Here is a 17892-nt window from a genome sequence, read left to right on the forward strand (position 1 = left end):
AAAAGTTGGTTACTCAGTAGCTTAAAAGTTAGAATTAAGCCCAGCATCAGCATAGTTCAAAAAGAAATTTGTACTTCAGGCTACAAAGCACTAATACATTAAGTTACAGCATTCATACTGAAACTGAAGATAAAAGGAAACCTTGCAAACATTATAAAATCTTACAATTAAAAACCAGATACTTGTCTGTTTTCACACAGAATAATCAACAAAAATATCCAAGTCAGGTGGTATTCTCTGTATTACTATTATCATCAAGATGTTGCAACAGTCAAGATTAATGAAGTCAGGAGAGTAAATAAAAACTCTTTTGAGGACATCCTTTCTGTTCTACTGGTCAGAAAGATCAGTGGTTTTATCACCAGATCTTCCTGCACATTAAATGGTTCTACTGGAATAAAAAAAAAATCACACCACAAGTCAACAGAACAATGCATACCCTAATCAAAGGATACGGATTTTATACATGCATGTTTTAATTGTCTGAATTTCAGCCCCATTTTCATATTCAGAAAATACAACCTATTCACTCAGAAAAAAAATATATATATATTTCCACAGAGATAAAAATATGAAGGAGCAAGGAAAAAAAATTAGAACCATGAGAAACCTAAGAGCTACATTTTTATAGGAACATAGCCATTTACAAACTGCCTTTTTTTAATGGTTGCCTTTCAAGCTGTGCCAACACTACAACGAACATAAAAGATCTGCCTCCCTAGCAGATTTAGAAGAATAAGCAATTACTACATTAGAGAAAATAGGCTCAGAAATTTCCACCAATTGGTAGTTGGCAGCAAAGCAACTCTTTATGTGCCAAACCCCAAAAAGCCCTTCGGCACCAACCTCTACATATACCGGCAGTGAACAAACAAATTAAAAAAATCCCTACTGCTTCAAACTGGGGTGAGCCCTTTGCTTTGGGGAAAGAGAAATAAACAAAAAATAAAACAAAACAAGAACTTTCCATCCTCCTAGGTAAGGAACAGAAGGTTTTTATTTTTGTCAGGGTGTTTGAAGCAATAGGTCTTCTCTTTGGGGCACAAGCTCGTAAAACACAGTTACACTATAGCTGTGCAAAAAAGGCTCCTCCCTGAAGTCTGTGGAAAAGCACAAGGCCTGTCTTCCCAATGGAAGGAGGTCTCCACATTCACTCACAGCTACTGCTGGAACAGTGTACACAGACAGGCAGCTGCATGGAGCAACTCTCAGCAGACGATTCACAGTCAGAATCAGGGATTTCTCAATCCTGCCTGAGAACACTCCTACAGCTGCAGTCCAAGTTTGATGACTGCCTTTGCCACAGAAGAGGAGGAGGAGGTGCTGCAGCAAATAAAAATTGTATTTTGGAGCATTACCAATGACTGGTCATGCTCACCATGGGCTGAAGTCAGTAATCATCCACCACGAGGGCAACACGCAAGCAATGTATGAGATATTTAAATTTAACTACTTTTATTGATCCCTGATGCAGTACTGCATCTTCCACACCAATGCAGATCAGTGGGTTTCTGCTGTTTTAACAATGCAAGAACAAGTGAATTGAACTGACAATCCTAGCTTTTGCAGTTTCCCTTACTGACTCTCTACTTGCTTGAGAAGACTAAAATCATCTGAGACAGTGACAGAACACTTCATGGGCAGAAGAGACTAATTACTGCATAATAAATATCCTCAAAGCTATTTTATTATGAATTAAATTAAACATGACAAACATTTTTTGGATGTGCCTAGGAAGGATTCTCTATTAAGAAGTAGCATTAGCAAATCTCATTTAAAATCAAACCTGTTAGAAGAACTAAAGAGCACATCATCGTGCTGCCACCAAACACTGAAAATCAAGAGTTTCAGTGATGCCTTTGCCTTGCTATATTTTCATCAAAACACAGAAGTTGTTCTTTTCACATATTTCCCTACAAGAAATGTATCCAAGCACACAGAACATAACCAGAGACAGAGCTCATTTTGAGGCAATTTAAGTGCACTTGTTCTGCAATATATTTGCTAGAAGCTTGCACCACAAAAAAGTGGTTTTAAGGCACTGAACATTATAAAAATCTTGAAAATAAAAATGCCTGCATCTCTGAATACAACTGAAACTTTTACAATTACTCCATGCAGATGTATAGGTATGCAAGTCTATATGAACACCTGCTGAATGAGCAAGGACTTTAATGTTCAGTCAACAGTCCAAGAGTCTGGGTACTTGATACCAATGTGATCTACTCTGCAGCCTGTGTTGCTCTATTACTAAAGTCACAATGCTGTCAGAATTCCACAGCAGTGTCAGATAGAAGTTTAAGGTATCAAAGTCCTGCTCTATGAAGGGCTTAGCCATTAATGTGACTCCTGACACTTTAAACTGGTGCAGCAGAACATCCTGTGGGCCACTCCTTTGTATTTCTGTGCAAGAACACACAACTACCACATCATTAACCCTGGCTTTGTTTTCCCAGAGGTAAAACTAAAAGCAAAAAAAAAGCAGGTTGCAAAGATGTGATCACCCTCCCAGAATGATTAATTTCAGATGCAATTCTTGACCTCAGCTCAAGTCAGTTACTACGTCTGGAAATAGCAATCTGTGGAAATGCAATGAAAGGAGACATAAATATTTTTCTTACACCACTCAGCCATTGTGTGGTAGCCTGGAAACAGGATCCTGGTTTTGAAAACGCATAAATATCTTAAGTTCAAATGTTTCAAATAAACTGTATTACTTAATAAACAGTCACTTTTTTGGGCAATGCAAAAAGCTGGCATAAAAAGTAATTTGTTTTACTTGAATGTAAAGATCCAATTATATATATACTCACACATATATATATACAATTCTAATTTTGTTGTATGTATTAATATTTTAATAAAGCTTTAAAAGTTGGTTTTTTAACTGCCGTTATTCAGAAGCAGATTGAAACATACACAGTAATGAGAACTGAACTTATGGAAACTGAGCATCTTAAATTATTAGATGGTCACAGCAGTTCATTCTCCTACCTGCTTCCCATCCAGTGTACAAAGTCTCTTGACTACACCCGAGTCTAACTTAATGGCTTCGGTGATGTCATTCAAGACCTGCTCAAAGGAGTGAGCAGTCTTCTTGTTCAGCAGAATCCTCACAGCCTTCCGTGGCTTTACCCCACTCCTGATAACAGTCACCAGCTTGGGCTTGATGAAGTCTTTGCTCTCCTTCACTTCGCTCCTGGCGGAGGTCAGGGAGGTCAGGGAGCGGCTGGAGCCAGTCCGTATGTTCACGCACCAGTTGGGGTTCACGTTCTTGGTGTAATCGACCTTGCGGTACGGCTCGTTGGACGCACACACGTAGCTCTCGCCTGAAAAGAAGAGGACACCTTCACAAGTTCAAGAGGGTTTGCAGCTGCTCTGTCAATTTAAAAACTAAATAAAAAAAAGACAAAACAGAAGGTGAATATTTTGGGAGTGATTTTCCTGTAGTTCAGCAAGGAGGACTGTAAATTACCAGAGCTTTCCACCCAAACAACGCTCTCATAGAGTGCTTTCAACAGGTTTCAAAAGACCTCTAGTTTAGAAAAAAAATTAAAAATAGTAGGGGGTAATGAGGAGGTTCAAGATATTTCACGTGTCTTTTGGATTTTGAGTCATTTTGCATATGCTTAAACTACTTGAGTTCACAACACATGACCTTAAGAGTATTCTGCTACAACAACTACCCATGTCCTCCCCTATATATCCCTCAAACATACACTTCAAGATACATACATCCATGTCTATGTTTAATTATTTTACAATAGCAAGTTTTAACAGATTAAGTTTAAGCACCTCAAGACTCTTACCCTAAAAGGCACATTAACCTCTTGAGGCCACAAATGAGTCCTTGAGTATGGGAGTACAACAGGACATCTAAACTTCCCCATTTTTCTCTCCTACTTCACTTCAAAGCTGGTTTGCACATTTTTTTGTTGTTGTTGTTTTGGTTTGTTTTTTGTTTTGTTTTGCCTTTTTTTTTAAAAAAAAAAAAATCTGCTTGCTGCTTACCACTACTCTTTTGACACCCAACAGCAATATTCAAGATGTAAACCATGACAAAAGACACCTTTAACTGTGAGTTATTTGTGCATATTTGTGCATCCTTGAGGTGTCACAAAATGACATCCCAAGACATTCTTGAAAGGGCAGAGTATTGCCAGAAGGATGAATGGTAAAGCATTCAAAACTGACAGAATACACCACACCATTGCTCCAGGCAGAAGAGCTACCTATTATCTTAAAAAGCTTAACCTGTTCTAAAATTAAACTTACACAGTCGAAGTCACTGGTGGAAGAAACCGAACTCGCTTCTAACATGCACAGCAAGATGAGTAAAGAGTAAACCTACATCTAGGGGACAGAATTGTAAGAGTTACAAAATGTATGCTTCCATTTAGATACATACTAGAAAACTTTTAAACAACACTTTTACTTTCTGAATTCTGGAGAGCTGATTTAACTTAGAAGTTGCAGAGCTTTTTCTAAAAGCAAGATACTAAACTGCTTTCAAAGCCCTGAAGAATTACTGTGAGCTGAAAGACCTTCTTGTTTCTTTTCCAAAACCAATTACACTGTTTTGTAATTTATCTTGTATTTAGATCTTCTTGAAAGTCTACTTGCTGTACTTGAAAGAACACAGATTGTAATTAAGCCAAGTTAACAACAATTTTGTTTGGGAAATTTTGGCAGCCAGTTCTGCCTCCACAAACATCACTGGGACTGTATTCCACTCAGGTACTAGGAAACCAGGGTGAGGTTCTGTGGATGCCACTGCCTTGCCTGTACTCTTCCTCTCCACTCATCCCCATCATTCCTCCTCATTTCCATAGATCAAGTGGTGCACAAAACAAACTGATACTGACAAGACTAGACTCCTCCTTCCCCCAAAAAATTAACTAAGAGAAAGGAGGCGCTTTTAGCACACAAACTCCTTGACAAAGAGCTGCATGCTGCACACTAGCACCAATTTACAGGTAGGAGAAAAAAAAAAAAAAAACCAAACCAAAAAAAAACCAACACAACCAAATTCCACAGAGTTTTATAAGGCCAGTGGTGTGTAGAAGCTTATGCTGCCTCAGAACTACAAGCTAAATTTTAAGAAATCTCCAAGCAATCTAATTTTATCAAACCTAAGCAAGATTTTGGATGAGATCACTTCAGAAAGTCCTTTTCAAACTACAAGATCCTATGATTTTAAAGATGTGCACAGTTCTCCTTCAACAGTTGTTTCCATCATCAATCCTGTTACGGCAACACAGCGTGAGATATTCAAGTTTTGTGGCAGCAGCTGAGCCACAACAGAAAGCAAATTCCCCCTGTACATCCTCTAACACAAGATTCAAAGGACTATGCTTGTTTTCTGAACAATTGCCAGTAAATTTGTCTCCAAACTCAGTGCTGCCAAATGACAGGCACCTTAACGAGCTGGTAGTTCATACCAACAGGCTCACTAATTATACCTGCTGATCATTTTGTTATTCTCCCCTCTCCAGCCACTTTCCTGCACGACACAGAACCCCAGCACAGTGAAACTCCAGAGTAAGCACCAGAGCTGCCTGCTCACTCCACTGAGCGGGACAGAAGAGGCAAAATCAGAAGGGTAAAATAAAACTCATGGATTGAGATAGAGACAGTTTAACAGGGAAAAAGCTACAGGGGCAAGCAAAGCCAAACAAGGAATTTGTTCACCACTTCCCAAGGACAGGCAGGTGTTCAGCCACCTCCAGGAAAGCCAGGTTTCATGATAGTAATGGTGGCTTGGAAGCCACATGCTGTAACTCTGAACATTCCCCCTCTTCCTTCATCTTCCGCCAGGTTCATAAGCTGAGCATGATGTGATATGGTCTGGAACACCACTTGAGCCACGTGGGGTCAGCTGTCCCAGCTGTGTCACCTCCCAGTCGCATTTTCTCCCAGCCCACTCACTGGTGGGATGGTGAGAGAAGCCCAAAAGGTCTTGGCTGGGTGTGAATCCTGCTCCGCAGTAACAAAAACATCCCCTTAAGAACACTTTCAAAAACAAACGCAAAACATACCCAAAGCAGCTACCACCAAGAAAATTAACTCTATCCCAGCCAAAACCAGCACAAACTCATAGGACAGTCTGTCCAGCTGTGTGCAAAAGAGTTTTAAACAAATTCAGTGAACTACCTCAAAATTCATCAAGCATGTTCGGAATTATCCTTTTTGACTCAAAACCAATGCACTTCCCAGACCATTAAAAAAACCCCAATAAATGCATACAAGGCAATTCAAAGTTACATCTCAGGGCTGAAATTTAAATTAACAAAGTTTAGAACAATAAATAAAAATGAAGCTACTAAGAAACTGAGTCTCAACCTTGAGGTAAATTAATTGCTTTACATAAAGTAAAGGTAGAGGACAAAAGGTCTCTTTGCTCAAGGATTTATCATAGAAGAGTTTCAACAGGCATGCTGGCTTTGTCTCTCACAGACTCATAATCATAAATAGAGCATCTTTGTTGTGCTAACATGGAATGTGATCTATTATCTGTCACAGCTGTACTACAGCACCCTATAGGACAGCAGAAATCGTACTTTTATAAATTTTTCAGTCAATATTTATCCAAAAGGATCTGTATTTCTTTAAAATAGGAGTGTAAAACTTTCTGTCTCCTACTGCTTCCCTTGCTTGGCGCATGAATAAAATAATTTTCTTGATTATCTCAAAGAGTTGTGATGCAGATTCGTTCTTGTTACTTCTTTTCCTTTTAGCAGAGGCCATAGTAACAAAACTCAGGAAGTGCTTTCAAGTTAAAACAATGTAATAACTTAAAAGAAAGAATTTCAAATTATTTGCTTTAGCTGCATTTAGCCAAGCCTTACACTGAAGCACAAACAATTCTAGCTCAAAAAAAAAAAAATCTGCCAAAATGAATTGAAAAATTCCTATAGTTGGCAGATAGAGGAAAGTCTAATTACTTGAGAACGCAGTATATTACAGATTGTTTAGTAAGTGTTTTACAGTCCATGCCTGCTTTCATATACCAGACACATAAATAAAGTTAAGTAACACAAGTTTCACATGGAAAACAGATTTTACTACTTCACCTGCAAGGCAGGCACATATGGCAAGACTAGAGCTAGGGCTGTAAGTGAGAAAACACATTCACTGAGTAATTTGCTTGTTTCGTGACTTAAAGACAAAGGATGAAGTTTTGAAATTTTTACTTAAATCTCTAATTATTTTACCACAGCCAGGACTTCACCCACAGTTTCTAAGTTCTATTTAAAAACTTGCAAAATACAAAAAAATCCAAGAAAAAGTATAATTAGGAAGCCAATCGCTTCTCTCTGGATAAAGAATGGTTTTCTAGGAACGAGTTAAACCTTTATTTGTTTGACAGGTGTATACAATTCGCTACTTACCAGATGAAAATATGTAAGGAAAAAAATGGCAGCAGTAACTGAAATCACACCTATAAAGTTAACTCCAGGAAACTTTCCTGCAGAATGGTGTCTTCCAAAAGCATGCCTGAGAAAACACCATCCTTTGATAAGCAAGCATTAATAAAGGTGTCCTATCATTTAAATTATTTTAGCCATCCACCAAAGTAGAAAATGCACTTATGTGTGTCGGTTCGGAAGAAATATCATGTCATTTGTAGAAGTATTATCTGTTTTTAACATTAATTTTCTGTAGGTAAGAACCTGAAAATATATATAGCATATATATATCATATTTGTTCACAGCTTTTGTGAATGACCTGATTTTAGATCTGCTTGGGATTAATTCATATAAAAGTACACACTTCTGATAATTTCCACAATATTTCAGAAAAGCAATATTTGTAAAATATAACACAGAATACTTGATTTTTGAGGGAGGTCTAGAAGGGTTGAACATATCAAGTTGATTTCAAATGTTGTTGAAACTAACAGATACCTTTTATAGTTAAAAATCACAAACAAATAAATTTCAAATAAATTAAATGTTTCACTGACTATCTCGAATGAGATTTTTCATGTGAATAACCTAAATGCATATCGTCCCAAATACAAAGGAAATCTTTACTGAGACTTTGGTGGCATTTTGATCAGGCCGTAGCTTTATTTTTTTTCTTTTTGCATTTTTACATCTACCAGTCCTAAGCTGACACATCTCCAAAAAGAGGCATAAACAATAATTCGAATATTTACACTACTGATTTCAATATGGCAAATTTTTTGGTTTGAAGGCCCACTTTCCATTTATAATCTTGAAAGGTTTTAAAGCTAATGCATACTAGCTTTAACTAGCACAGAGTCATAGCAGCTACATTATGGAAAGTAAATACCATGTCTTCAACTTACAACATTGGCATTAACATTAATCAGCTCCCCAGGTTTCAGACCAGAGCATGAGTTTAGTCTCTACTACTACACTGAGATTTACAGGTAAAGAAACACACATTTACAGGTAATGAAACAGGAAGATCAATTTAACATTGCTTCTTTTTTTTTTTTTTTTTTAAATTTATTTAAATGCAGAAAAAATGCAACAATTCCAGATGTAGGTGACATCTGGGTCTCTTGAGCCCAGCCAAACTATTCCACAGCAGAAAGCTCAACCAGGCTCCAGAGCAGTTTTGGCAGGAGCCTGAAACCTCCTTATAAGTTCACAGCATAATTTCAACACAGCGTATGTGCCATCCATCCCATGATTCATGACACTACCCAGAGCAAGCTAAAAGTGCCAGCTCGTCCATGAAGAAATCCTGCTACCCCCAAAAACTCCTCAAATTGGGCATATGCTCGCTTAAAAGGAGAAACATCTGTTGATATTTTGGGTCACAATATAATCAGCAAATGGCATAAGTCTACTTCTGATTTTCCAAGTCTTACTAACAGTAGAAAATCAGCTAGAAGACATGGAACATTGCCTATTGACAAGGAAACATTACCTGCCTCTAAATAATTTAGCTGCACTGAATTAATAACCAGATGCACTACCCATGAAAGAAGCTGCTGTGTAAATGGTTTAAGAACAATGTGAAAGGATTCCAGTTTCAGACAGCCACCAAGTCTAAAGACAACACTTGCCATTCCCTCAGAAGAGGAAAATACGGGTGATGAACACAGAGAATGGAAAAAGAGAAAACAAGACTACGGTGGTCAATCTGACTGACAAATAGCCATAGGCCATCAGCTGCCTAAATACTGGTTTGCTTTTTTAGAAACTCATCTACAAAGTTTTCCATTTGCTATCTATTTCTACAACACCAATCCTCAGGAAATGTGCCTAGCTCACCTTCCAAGATAAAAATGCATGTATTAAGGAGAATAGGGCGTACACTTAGTAAATGAGGGGAAGGCTGTGGATGTGTCTATCCAGGGTCTATCTAGACTTCAGTAAAGTGTCTGACACCATCTGCCACAGCATCCTCCTAGAAAAACTGTCTGCTTGCAGGCTGGGTGGGTGGACTCTCCAATGGGAAAAAATGTGGCTGGATGGCTGGGCCCAGGGAGCTGTGGTGAATGGAGATAAATCCAGTTGGCAGCTGGTCACCAGTGGTGTTCCCCCAGGGCTCTGCTTTGGGCTGTCCTGTTTAACCTCTTTACGGATGATCTGGACACAGGGGTGGAGGGCACCCTCAGTAACTGTGCAGGAGACACTGAGCTGAGTGGAAGTGCTGATGTGCTCCAGGGATGGAAGGCTCTGCTGGAGACCTGGAGAGACTCCATCAGTGGGCTGAGGACACAACTACAGGAGGCTCAAGAAGGTGAAGTATCAGGTTCTGCCCCCGAGCCATGCAATGACACAGGCTTGGGACAGAAGGGAACACCTGGGGTGCTGGTGACAGCAGCTGAACCTGAGCCAAGGTGTGCCCATGTGGCCAAGAAGGCCAATGTCACCCTGGCCAGTGGGACAGGGAAGTGGTTGTTCCCTGTCACACCTGAGTGCTGTGTGCAGTTCCAGACCCCTCAGTCTGAAAAGGACATTGAGGTGCTGCAGCATGTCCAGAGAAGGGAAAACAAGGCTCGTGAAGGGTCTAGAAAACATGTCTTATGAGGAATGGCTGGGAGAGCTGGGTTTGTTTAGTCAGGAGAAAAGAAGGCTCAGGGGGAGACCTCATGACTGTCTACAACTCCCTGAAAGGAGGTGGAGGGAGATGGGGTCATCTCTTCTGCCATGCCTGCAGTGATAGGAATAGAGGAAGTGGCCTTAGGCTGAGACAGGGGAAATTCAGATGAGATATTAGAAAAAAATCTTTTCACTGTTAAGTGGTTAGACACTGGAATAGGTCGAGATGGTGGAGTTGCCATTGTGCAGGTGCTTAAGAGGCATTGGGACCTGGTGATAAGGTGAAATGGTTTAGGGGTTACAGTGGTAGTGCTGGATGGATGGTTGGACTGGATGATCTCAAAGGTCTCTTTCAATCCTGATTATTTTATACCTCTACATGAACTATTCTAAATTCAGTCATGCAGTATTTGGTACTAATAAAAAAAGTAGGATGCATCCTGCCCTTTAGCACCTCAAGTGTGATACGTGCAGTTTTGAAGGAACACAGCTGCCTGACCATTTGGGGTTCTTCACAGCACAAGTTTTGTGAGCCAAACCTCACTGCTAAGCATTTAACCAATAACCTAGAAATATTCAGACTTTTTGTCCTTAAAAAAAAAAGCCAAACTACTAAAGAAATACTTACATATATTTACTTTTCCCTAGCATTAGGCTAGAAACCAACTATGCCACATAGTGAGTAACAAAAGGAATTAATTAAATGTGCAGCACTCAAAAATCCTCAGTAGGGATATTTTATACAAATGTATCTGTATAAGGTTTTCTGGTTTGTTTTTTGCAAGGTTAATAAGCACTATCCCCTGAAAGTCACAGGCAAATGGCACTCTGCACAACAGAGAATGATATAGCTGTCAGGTAAAAACATCCCTAGAGAAGGAAAACAGTTTCCATATTTTTTAAGCATGTGCTCCCCTGTGAATCCCATAGGACAGGGCAGGTCTCTAGAGAGGTTTCACCTACTCACCTTATGTTCCTCGGCTACTTTGGGTGCAACTCTTTAGCTTCAAAGGCACCAAAAGCTGTTTATTTAGTACAGCAAGGTAGTTATTAGGGCTACTGACCTTCTTTCTAACTTTAGGAAACACAGCAGAGCACCCTTCCCGTGTTCTGTAGCACAAAGCCAGGCAGATTTCCGGAACAGTGTATTTACAGCATATATGACTGATCTAAAAATAAAACAACCCCTTTTACCAAGGACTGGGTTATTTCAATTTTTCTTTCCTTCCTTACTTTGAGCAACTTCCCTCCTCATCAGTTTCTTACAATTCACTTTCATATCACCTTTAATAACCCTGTATGAGTCATGATCTTTCCTCATCAACAGCACCCAGAGTTCCACATGCACTTTTTAAAACCTAGGATGATCAACCAGGATTTTAGCAGATGACTAACTGCTACTAGTTCTCTTTTGATTTTATTTAGACATGAAGAGGTGCAGATTACAGCTTCCTACAGGCTTTCACAGAATCACTGAACAGCTGAGGTTGGAAGAGACCTCTGGAAGTTCAACCCCCTGTGCAGGCAGGGTAAAAGCTCTCAGAAGACACTCAATGCCACCTGGTATCAAACACATCTGACATCATGTGCCTTCTCCACAGGAAGTAAACAACCCCTTTCAGGTAAACTACAGTTTCTCCATCCCTGAAACTAGGAGATGGATGGCGGTGGAACTATTTTATTTTACTTGGATGGGAAGTTAACTGAGAATTACATCCACATTTCACATCCACACCCCATTGCTCCAGGACTGTGTCACTACAGTGATTTGAACACATATTTGGAAGAATATATTTTTGGTGTTTTTTAATCCTTCTTTCATATTCCTTTTTTTTACCCTTCTTTGTTCAGCTTGCTACATTTGCCTCTTTTTTTTAAAGCATTACAGCTTCTGGCTTTAGCACAGGAGGGTAATCATACCTTTTGGAACAAGTGAAAATACAAACTGCCTACTTGGTATCACCATCTGCTTGCCCTGACAAGAGAAAAGATATTACTGACCTAATACAACAGTGCACATGGACTAAAATCACAGGTACTTTTTGCAGGATTAAAATGTAATATGCAGTAACAACAATGGTCTAAGGCAGAAAAAACTTGGATTGTTCAACACCTCATTTCAAAACATATTCTCTTACTCAGTATTAATGAGGCAAAGCTCATTTCTGTAAATCAAATATTGCCTTGTGCCATGTGTCCTGGGCATGCACAAGGACTGCATGTCCTGTGTAGAACCTTCCCACCTCCTGCCGAAAGACATCCCTGTTGATTGTGAGCACAACCAGGCAGACAAAACTACTGACATTTTATAAAGGACTGTATTAATTAAGCATTGTTGAGCAAACAAAGACTCTCAGCCATTTTTCTAGGGAACTAGAAGGATTCCCACTAGATGCAAAATCAAGAGAACTTCTCTTTCCAGGAATAAAGTCTATGCTTGCTTTCATCTCCCAAAATCCAACAACTCCCAGCTTTGTGGCAGACCTTTACAATCAGGATTCTCCACATCCTTCATTAACAAGACAATGAAAGCAAAGAGGCAGAGCATGACCAACATCCACATAAAACACATAGCTCAGGACTAAAGAGCTGCACAGTTCTTTTACCATGGTGTCACGGCTTTAGGAAGCCTACATTTTCAAGGGAAATTGAAGGAAATAGACAAACACCTTAACAGCTAACTCTGGTAGAAAATAAAAATTAATCCACTATCCAGTTTTTCATATTGGAGGGTAAGTATAAAATTACACATGGAATATAAAATTATCAAGTAAAAAGTAGCCTGGGAGTAAAGCTGGAAGAAAGAAAACTATACAAAAGTCATAATAGTCCCAGCCCCCACCTCCTCTCTGGATGTGCCTGCTCAAACAGATCAGGAGCAGACAATGAAATTCTTCCCTCCTCCCATTCTAAGAAAACAGTGAAAACTGTCAAACTCATGAGCCATAATGTTTCCTAATCTACACGGGCTGAGAATGTAAATTATATTTGCCTCAGGCTGGTCCAGCAGAGCATGCTTTTTTGATTGTCATATCCAGTTAAGAAAAGCAATATGCTTCATAAAATGGAGCTTCTATTTTTGACTAATAAACATGATCTGGTCCAGTTTTTAACTGGCTCAACCCGTAACAGCAATATTGCATATCCTATGCACTAGCTCTTTTACTCTTAAAATAACAAAAGTAAAGCAGATTGCCAAATACAGCCAAACTCAAAAAAAAAAAAAAAATTATCAGTGACTCAAGTCAGGTTATTATGATACAGAATTTGATGTTGCCAGCTTTTATATCCCAGATAGATAAATAGCAAATAAGCCTTGAAGAGCTTGCCCTGTACTGGGGCATGTCACTGTCCAAGAGCCACACACACAGGCTGGGGATGAGGGAGGTTTAATGCAGATCTTGCTGGCTTGGCAAGGTTTGCTGAGCGCTCACCTTCTGCTCACTGCAGAGAACTGCCACTACTGAACCTGAACTGCTGTGACTCCATGTCCCAGTTCAGGAGCACTGGGAAGGTGCCAGGAGAGCAGCGAGCTGGTATTGCATCACACAGCCATGGCCCGTCTGGTGCTCAGCCTGTGGCTGGCACACACTACAGCACTTTAGTTCTGTTTTCCTTTCTGAAAATATTATAAAAAAGCAATACAGCAAAATACCGTTCAAAACTACTTCTGGTGCTTCTGCAGTTCAAGCTTTAGGTCATCACCAAAGTTGGAGTGTTTACTCGAGAGCAGAACTTCAAGTTTGCTGTCCTGTGACCATGAGAAATGAAGAAAATGAACCCAAATCAAATCTCCTCCAGCCCCTCAAGAACAATACAGCTGGCAAAAAACTCAAATAACTTCAAGGAATGACAGATTCACTACTTGTTTGCTGTCCTTTCCTTCCTATATATCCTTTTCTTTTTCTGTGTGATGATTAGTCTTACACTGGTTAAGTTTTTAGCATGCTAACTGGAGAACATACTAATCCAATTATGATGCTATAGGCTTTTCTTAATATTCCTGAGAGCTGTATTGGTCATGGATAGATGACTAAGTACTTGGATTCTTTTTTCCCCCTTTTATTTTATTGAGAAAGCATGGAAGAGACATTTTGACTGTGACATTTATTTTGCTTTAGTCTTCTAGTGAAGAGCCACAACAAAGGTTATGCTTTCAATGAGTATTTGAAGAGACAAAGATTAAGTTTTGCTTTCAGTTATTAATTTATAGTTGTAAGAGTACATACTGCTGTCCAGCAAGTAATTCTGTCTTTGTTTTAAGTCATAAAAGCTCAATATAATTTCTGCTGCAACATTTCAAAAGTCACCCCACATTATTGCTAGTTTCATCTCCTTTCTCTTCTGTGACCACTTCAGCAAATCATATTTTCTTAAGGTATCTCTAACCACCAAATTATGAAAGTATTTTTTTAAACTTTCTTCATTTCTTTTATCTCCACATGGTCAGCATTTCACTCTACAACCAGTTCCCATTTCCTCAGTTGTCACTGTAACACAGCCTTATAGGAGATCACATAAGCACTATGGTACTATCAGGAAGTGCCCTTCCATGCACATCTTTTTTTGGGGAGCCCCATTTGGCAAAGCAAATTCTGTAACCCCCCTCCCCACCCCTTTCTCTTCCATGTTGTGAAGCAGCTGGTTCCTACCTCCCAGTGCCCTTACTGGTGGATTAGATAAAGATCTTCAGGTTCCCTTTCTCATCCAATTCTCCAGGTGTGATTCAGCACTGCTTTGAAAAGGAAAGCTTCCAAACCAAAGCTCAAAGGACAGGCAGCTGAAAAGCCTAGGAAGCAGGAGGCATTGGAAGGCCTACAAAAATCCCTAGTTCTTCATTAATGCCAACCAGCTACACCTGGCACACAGAGTCACAGGGTGTAAAACTGCTGTGGCTGATGTATTAAATGCCCGAGAACAACCATCAAGTGCAAATTCATTACAAACCTCTCAGTGTGAACAACGTAACCTGTGCATTTGGGAAGCAGGCAATGCTGAACTTAAAACTGTATTTTAAGACATCACGTGAAAAGACTGGGGAATTCTGCTCCTCATTCCGATAATTATCACTCCCCACAAACAAGGGGCATATGTATCACTCACAAAACAATATTCTGGCCCCATTCTGAGACAGTCAAGTGCTGCTGTGCTCAGATTTGCAAGGTCTACGTAACCTTAGCGCTAAGTCCCATTATGAAAAGCTACTTAGGAACAACTCTGAAATACATCTGATTCTATAACATACTTCTGAAAGTCAGGCAAGGTAGATAATTCCCTCTGTTAATATGCACTCTGATCACATCTGAAACTAGGACTTTACACCTGTTAGTTTTGATAAGTGGTAGGATATAGATACCCTTTTTTACAGCCCTGGGGCTTCCTTTCTGAAGGCTGAAGCCACTGTGAGTCAACAATGACACTTAGAGAACCAAATTACAGCATTTCCCTCTCTTACAAATGGAAGGTTACCAAGAACTTTACAGTTCTTGCAGATGAAAAGAGCACCTGCTGCTTAACTACCACTTGAGTCAAGCGCAGCACACGCAGATGGCAGCACCCGGGGTGGCAGGAGAAGTGGATGGTCCACACCGAGCAAACGAGGCCCTGCCACCCCTCACAGCAGCGGGCAACCCCGGCCGCTTGGCCTCACTGGCTCTGTGGCCGCCAGTTTCCAACAAGGCGACCTCGCTTGGATCCGGGTAGCCACCGGGAAGCTCACCCCAGGGAGCGTCCGCAACCAACCACACCACCATGTCCCACGGCCACCTCCAGCCGGAATTGACATCCCCCTCACCTTCCACCAGCTCGTCCAGGCTGGTGAGCTTCTTGCTGCCATCGATGGTGTAGATGGTGCGGACGCCCTGGGGCAGGTTCACGTTGTCCGACAGGGACCGGGTGAGCTCCACCAGGAGGGCGTCGAAGGAGCGGAAGCGGTCGGGGGAGATGGCGTACACCAAGCCCTTGAAGTACCTGTCCCCGTTGCGGTAGAAGCGGGCTTTGCGCGCCTTCTTCTCGGAGCTGAGCGCCTGCAGGGTGCGGGTGCGGTAGAGGCTGCAGTGCGCGCTGTGCGCCGGGCTGGGCACCAGCCCATTGCCCCGCGGCCCCGCGCCGCCGCCCGACCCGGAGCCTCCGCGCCGCGGCCCGGAGCGCTGCTGCCGCTTGTCCCGCTCCTCGAAGTGCTCCAGCTCGATGCTCCGGCTGCTCGCCATGGGGAGCCGCCTGCCCGCCCTCCCGGCTCCGCTACGGGCTGCTACGCCTGCCCGCCGCGCTCGCAAAGGCTCGGGCCGCCTAATAGAGCATCGCGCCCGGCCGCTCCGCCCGGGAGGGCTGCGGCTGAGCGCGGCGCCCGACCTGCCCCGTCACCGCAGCCCCGGCCCCGCCGGAGCCGCCGCTACCCGCTGCTGCGCCCGCGGCCGCGCACAAAAGCATCCCTCACGGCCGAGCGCGGCGCCCCCCGGCTACGGGAGATGCCGGGGGCCGAGCGAGAGGCTCGCAGGAGCCCCGCGGCCGCGCCCCCGCGCCGTGCCCATGCGGGCTCGCACAATGCGCGGGTCCCCTGCTCAGCCCCTTCCCTGCGCTGCCTCCGCCGGGCAGCGGCGGAGGGGCCGGAGCGCTGTTCCGGCAGCCGCGGCTCTGCTCCCTCCCGCGGCGGGGGCAGCGGCAGCGGGATCGGGGAGCGGCGCAGCCTCCCGGCTCCCCGGCGGGGGAGGCAGCGGCAGTGGGTCCGGCGGCCCGGCCGTGGAGCGCGGCGGAGCGGAGCCGGAGCGGGCGGGGCTCCTGCCGGGCCGGGCGGGCGCGGGGGCGGTGCCAGCTCGGCTCCCGGCCGGCGCGGGGGCGGGAGCGGCCGTGGGAAGGGTGGGAGCGGCGGGGAGCGGGAAGGGGTTCTTCTAGGAAAAGAGAATTTAGAGGCGCAGTCTTCCCATAGAGGTAGCGCTGCCCTTTTTAGGTGGGGGTCCAAGGGTTCCCCCGCGGAGCTGCCCGCCAGCCCTCTCCCGGCTCTACGTGGCTCAGTCACGGCGTTAAAACGCTAAAAACGCTCCTCTCTACGGCCCTCAGCCTAAAATACGTCCCGCGGGGCAGAAAGCTACGCGTCCGTGTCATTTGTTGGCGGAACTGCTTTAAAGGGCATGTAGCGATAGGACATGGGGTAATGGATTCAAAGTGAGAGTAGGCGTAGATTGGATACTGGGACGTAATTCTTCCATGTGAGGGTGGTGAGGCACGGGTACAGGTTGCCCGGAGAAACTGTGGCTGCCCCATCCCTGGAAGTATTCCAGGCCTGGTTGAACAGCTTTGAACAAGCTGATTCAGTGAAAGGCATCCCTTCCCATGGCAGAGGAGTCAGAACCAGATCGTCTTGGAGGTCCCTTCCAACCCAAACCATTCTGTGATTCTATGATTTTCCTTTTGCATTTGACACCACCTCTCCCTGGGGACTCAAATCCATTCACACAGCCTAAAACTCCTAAATGTGCTTGCAGCCCACGTTTCACGTTTTACCCAGGCATCTTCTCAATGCTCCTGAGGCTGCTCAAGTCAAATTCACTTTTCATAGAAATGGCCAACAAATGCACTTAAATGGATGCAATTTCAACTTATTTTCAAACATCACAGAACATATTTTCCTTTCCTGACACACTGAGAATGTAAAAAAATGTAAAAGCTTTTACAACAACGTGCTTTTTTTTTTTTAAGGTCTCTTCAATTGGGATGTTCCAGTTACATCATTACAGGTGACCACAGGTTTGTGCTCTTCTGTCCGATATTCTTTGCCACAGTTTTGATGGATTTATCATTTTTCTCTTTTTATGTTTTGAAATACCAATAAAATCGAGCACTTTCTCGCCATTATTACTGGGCTTTTTT

At 42.6% G+C, this 17892-nt stretch overlaps 1 protein-coding gene across 4 annotated transcripts in view; it reads right to left on the reverse strand.

The window, feature by feature from the left end:
- Positions 1–16726, reverse strand: part of DCLK2 (doublecortin like kinase 2) — an 84600-nt gene extending 67874 nt beyond the window's left edge. The window contains exons 1-2 of one of the 4 annotated variants that reach the window (XR_010721533.1): positions 15821–16726; positions 2995–3329 (exon numbers count right to left, since the gene is read on the reverse strand). Coding sequence is in view for 2 of the 4 variants with exons in the window: in XM_066186500.1 (XP_066042597.1) it covers positions 2995–3329; positions 15821–16235 (750 nt within the window). In the remaining 2 variants the exon portion in view is untranslated. The remainder of the gene's footprint in view (positions 1–2994; positions 3330–15820) is intronic. The other 3 variants (XR_010721534.1, XM_066186500.1, XM_066186502.1) reach the window with 3 other exon arrangements.
- Positions 16727–17892: the final 1166 nt, after the last annotated feature.

The sequence above is a fragment of the Chamaea fasciata genome, unplaced genomic scaffold, assembly GCF_029207755.1.
Source record: "Chamaea fasciata isolate MVZ Bird 193981 ecotype frontalis unplaced genomic scaffold, bChaFas1.0.hap1 SCAF_6, whole genome shotgun sequence".
Taxonomy (NCBI): domain Eukaryota; kingdom Metazoa; phylum Chordata; class Aves; order Passeriformes; family Sylviidae; genus Chamaea; species Chamaea fasciata.